The sequence below is a fragment of the Frankliniella occidentalis genome, unplaced genomic scaffold, assembly GCF_000697945.3.
Source record: "Frankliniella occidentalis isolate FOCC.00 unplaced genomic scaffold, Focc_3.1 Scaffold164, whole genome shotgun sequence".
Lineage (NCBI taxonomy): Eukaryota > Metazoa > Arthropoda > Insecta > Thysanoptera > Thripidae > Frankliniella > Frankliniella occidentalis.
The window spans coordinates 150,369-154,234 of NW_026267290.1; the positions used below are offsets into that span (position 1 = coordinate 150,369).

The window sequence follows — 3,866 nt, forward strand, 5'->3', positions numbered from 1 at the left end:
AAAAAAGAAATGCCTGACTACTATCCCAAGCATTGCTGGTTTTAGGTTAGTAAGCCGTGGAAATAAATAAAAATGGGCCTGCTATACGCTGCTGCCTTTACCTTACTCTTTTTATTTAATTTCAACTGAATTATATTGCTATTGTATACAGGGTTGCTGTTCCGAGGAATTTACACAAGATCTCTTTGATTCAAATAGCAAAGTGGAGACATGCACTGAGACAGCCTCAAAAAAGAGGAAATTCTCTCAGACTCCTAATGCAGTCCCAAGGAGGGACAAGTTTAATCAAACTATTAAACTATGTACTTATTGTGGAATCAACATGGATGCAAATGTTACTGGAAATAATGAGAAGGTAAATTACAAGCGCCATTATGCAACTAAACACACAGTTGATGTCAAAAACGAAATTGATGGAGGGTGTGAAATGGATACAGTGGACATTAAACAGTTTGTCATGCACGTTGACAAACTTAGTATTGTTCTAAACAAGTTAAAGACAGCAGGATACCAAGTCATCCCAGCCTGCAAATATTTTGAAGCCAAGTAAGTTTCAGATGTGGATTACATTTAAATTGTGTAAATAAATCATTTAAGTGATTTCTAAATGACCTGAAGAATTATTGCTGTCTCATTTTCAAAGAAAATTTTTGGAGGACAATTTGGTCAAGCAGAGTACATCAGTATGTTATAATTTGTTCTCTTTAATCTGAGTAAAGAGATGACACAAGAAACTAGAGATTGATTTGTTTAATGGTTTCAACAGTTTGTGTTTAGGGAAAGATTTAGGGGTGACGGTTGGTATAAAAGAGGTAGGACTTTTGTAGAAATAAATCCTTTTCAGACCTTCAAAGCAGAAAATGATCAATATGTCATTCCAAATAGTTTCCCTATGGATCGATAGACTCAAAGTAACATTCGATTGGTCAGATTGACTCATCCTTATGGTCTAAAAGGCATATATGTTATAACTGTCATTTGTGTTCCTTGCTTAAAAAGTTGGCACGCATGATTTCCCTGAAAAAACTGACAAGGGCTACTAATTGACCCAGGAATTTGGTTGTATCTTGTTAAATAGAAGAAAGTCCTTAAGAAAAGCTTTCTAACTTTGTAGCTTTTGTTTCTCAAGCTTTTATCAAGCTATGTAATTTGACTTTCTTCCATTTTATAAGGGACTATCACAAAACTGTGGAATTTTTTTTAGCCCTAGCGGTACTAATTCTAAACACCTTTGCCCAGATTCTTAGTAATTTTTTTGTTGGAGAAATCATATGCGCAAACGTTTCAAAAGAAGAACACAAATGTCAGTTAAAACATGCCATTTGTACCATAAGGATGAGTGAATCTGATTGATTGAATGTTATTTTGAGTCCAACGATCTAATGGCAAACTGTATTTGGCAAGTTATAGATCATTTTCAGCCATACAGTGTCTCAACAGGATTTATATCGGAAAAATTTATTAAAACGTCTCTCTAGCTAACTGATCCCGTTGATGTCTGGTTTGAATTCTTGTGTGTAGGATGTACAAAACCAGTTAACCTTGAAAAATTTTCCCTACATTCCTTTTACTTTGTACTATACAAAGCGTTTAGAAAGACAGATAAAGCAGGCTTAGGCGAAGAAGGCAGATCCAAAAAAAAAAGTCAGGGGAAGGCGACCTCTCTCTTGGCTGGGCAGCCAGTGACAGTGAAGACCTGGGCCCTGACAAGGAGAGGGACTTGTTCTTGGAGAGAGAAGTAGAACTCCTGGAGGCACCGCAACTACCACTGAACTGGGACCTCTGTGAGGGAGAGAGAGTCCTCTTGCGGCTCGTGGAGGCATAGCTCTCAGAGGGCGACTGAGACCGAGATCTTGACCGGCGCACCCTGCTCCTGCTGCTTGTAGCTGAAGAGGATGCGGCGGTGGCAGTGGCGCTGACCTGTGACCTCACCTCCAGCGAGGCGCAGGAGAGGGAGTCCTCTTCCGGGTTGAAAAGGCGAAGCTCCGTTGGGATGGCGACTGAGACCAAGATTTGGACCGGCGCGCCCTTGTCACGGGTGCAGCAGCCCCGTGCTCTTTGCGCCTGCCGCTACGGCAATCCGTCTTACACGGCCCGCCGCCGAGCGCCACCGCCGACCCCCTCCGCCAGCATCCGACGCGAAGACAGCCAGCGCTGTGACGAGAGAGAACCCCCTCTCCCCTCCTCGTCTGACCAGCAAGCAATCATTTTATGCAATCTTTCTCTGTGGCTGGTCCACTTTCAACTATTTTATTGCTCTATTGTATTTTAACCCCAGCACAGCCCCAAGCTGTTAATTTTAAGCAAATTAACTTTGCAACCTAATTGTGGCTTTTTTCCTGTCTTCAATACAAAAAAAAAAACTGTTGCTTTCTGCAATGATATCGTTTTTGTATGGTGCCCTCTTTTCACTTGCAACTGTGGTACCATTTTTATTGTGTACTTTGTATAACTTTTGTTAATAATTGTGGCTTTGGTGTGATTATGCACGGTGTGCATTCTTCTGGTGTTGTGCCCTCGCAGAGCAGCGGGGCGAAGAAATCCTAGTATCAATAAATCTTTTGAATTTTGCTGATTCAGTGAGAAAGTGACTCTTAGTATTTTGTTGAACAATTGTGAGGTTCATCATGGCTCGTGTCCCTCTCCCTGTGGACGTGTTTTCTCTGCTCTCTGATGAAGTTGACTATGAATTGGATATCCGCCGCAAACCTCACTTGATTTTGAACCTGTCCGGCAAGTGCCGTGTCCTGAACGAGAACTGGGGCGCTTCTATCGACACAGTCCGTCTGGAGGCAAAAGAAGTCAGAGAAGAACTCGAAACCACTGAATTAGAGGTGTTGTCGTTGGAGAAATGTCCACATCATCGGATCTCGAAGATGTGCATAGCCACTATCGAGTGCGCCGCGTTATGTTACGTGGCGAGACTGACGAGTTTCTCAAGCTAGCTAGAAAACTCAATTTAGTGGGAGCTGCCTGTATGCGTGCGTACCCTATGTGTGACTATCCCCAGTTTGTCCTGCCTGAAGACGACTTGGTAGCTAGAATGTCCGGAATGTCATTCCATAACAAGGAAGACAATACTCGCACCACCACTGGAAGCAAGTCGACTGACCGTAGTTGCTCTAGTAAGAAGAAGAGCAAGAAGAAGAAGAGTAGGAAGCATAAGAAGAAGTCACGACGCCGTCGTTCTTCTAGTTCAAGTTCATCTAGCTCTACGGACAGTTCTACCTCGTCCTCTTCTGACGAACATCACCAGCAGTCTCGCATACTTTGGCTCCCTGCCCTTAAGGGTGCGACTAGTAAAAGCAACAACATGTTCCCCGTCTGCAAAGTCTTGGCAGAGTATCCCGCCTGTACCAAGGGCTGAAGCATCAGTGTAAATTCTGAAGGTCTTCGAGAAATCTGGCGCACGGAGAACAGGTGCAGAAACAAGTTTTTCTTTCAATTAGATGAGGGCCTCTTGAGCTTCTCTAGACCAGCGGAATGGTTGATCTTTCTTCAGCAGATCCGTGAGCGGCTTAGCAGCAGCACTGAACACGTTGACAAACTTCCGAACCCAACCAGCCAAACCAAGGAACTGGCGGACATTCTTCTGCCTCCTGGGGTTGGGAAAGTTGACAACTGCAGAAATCTTGGCAGGGTCCGGTCGTATTCCATATTGATGAATGACGTGGCCCAGGTAGAGAGTTCGCTTCCTTCCAAATTTACATTTACTCATCTTAACCGTCAAACCAGCATCAGCTAACTTCTGTAGAACTTTCTTGATTAACTTATGGTGATGTTCCCAATCATTATTTGGAGACCATAAGAGTATATCGTCGGGAATAGTATGAAAAATTGCTCAGCGATACACTCTACTAATTTTA

The 3,866-nt window shown here is 43.1% G+C and overlaps 1 protein-coding gene across 1 annotated transcript; it reads left to right on the plus strand.

Annotated features, from left to right (window-relative positions):
• Positions 1-2,627: 2,627 nt before the first annotated feature.
• On the plus strand, positions 2,628-3,367 carry LOC127750286 (uncharacterized). The gene is made up of 2 exons (XM_052271523.1): positions 2,628-2,801; positions 3,011-3,367. The coding sequence occupies exons 1-2, from the start codon at positions 2,628-2,630 to the stop codon at positions 3,365-3,367; spliced, it is 531 nt and encodes a 176-aa protein (XP_052127483.1).
• Positions 3,368-3,866: the final 499 nt, after the last annotated feature.

Coding starts and splice junctions, on each gene's coding strand:
- LOC127750286 (XM_052271523.1), top strand. CDS start 2,628: ATGGCTCGTGTCCCTCTCCCTGTGGACGTGTTTTCTCTGCTCTCTGAT. Junction 2,802..3,010: donor TCCGTCTGGAGGCAAAAGAA/GTCAGAGAAGAA, acceptor GACTATCCCCAG/TTTGTCCTGCCTGAAGACGA.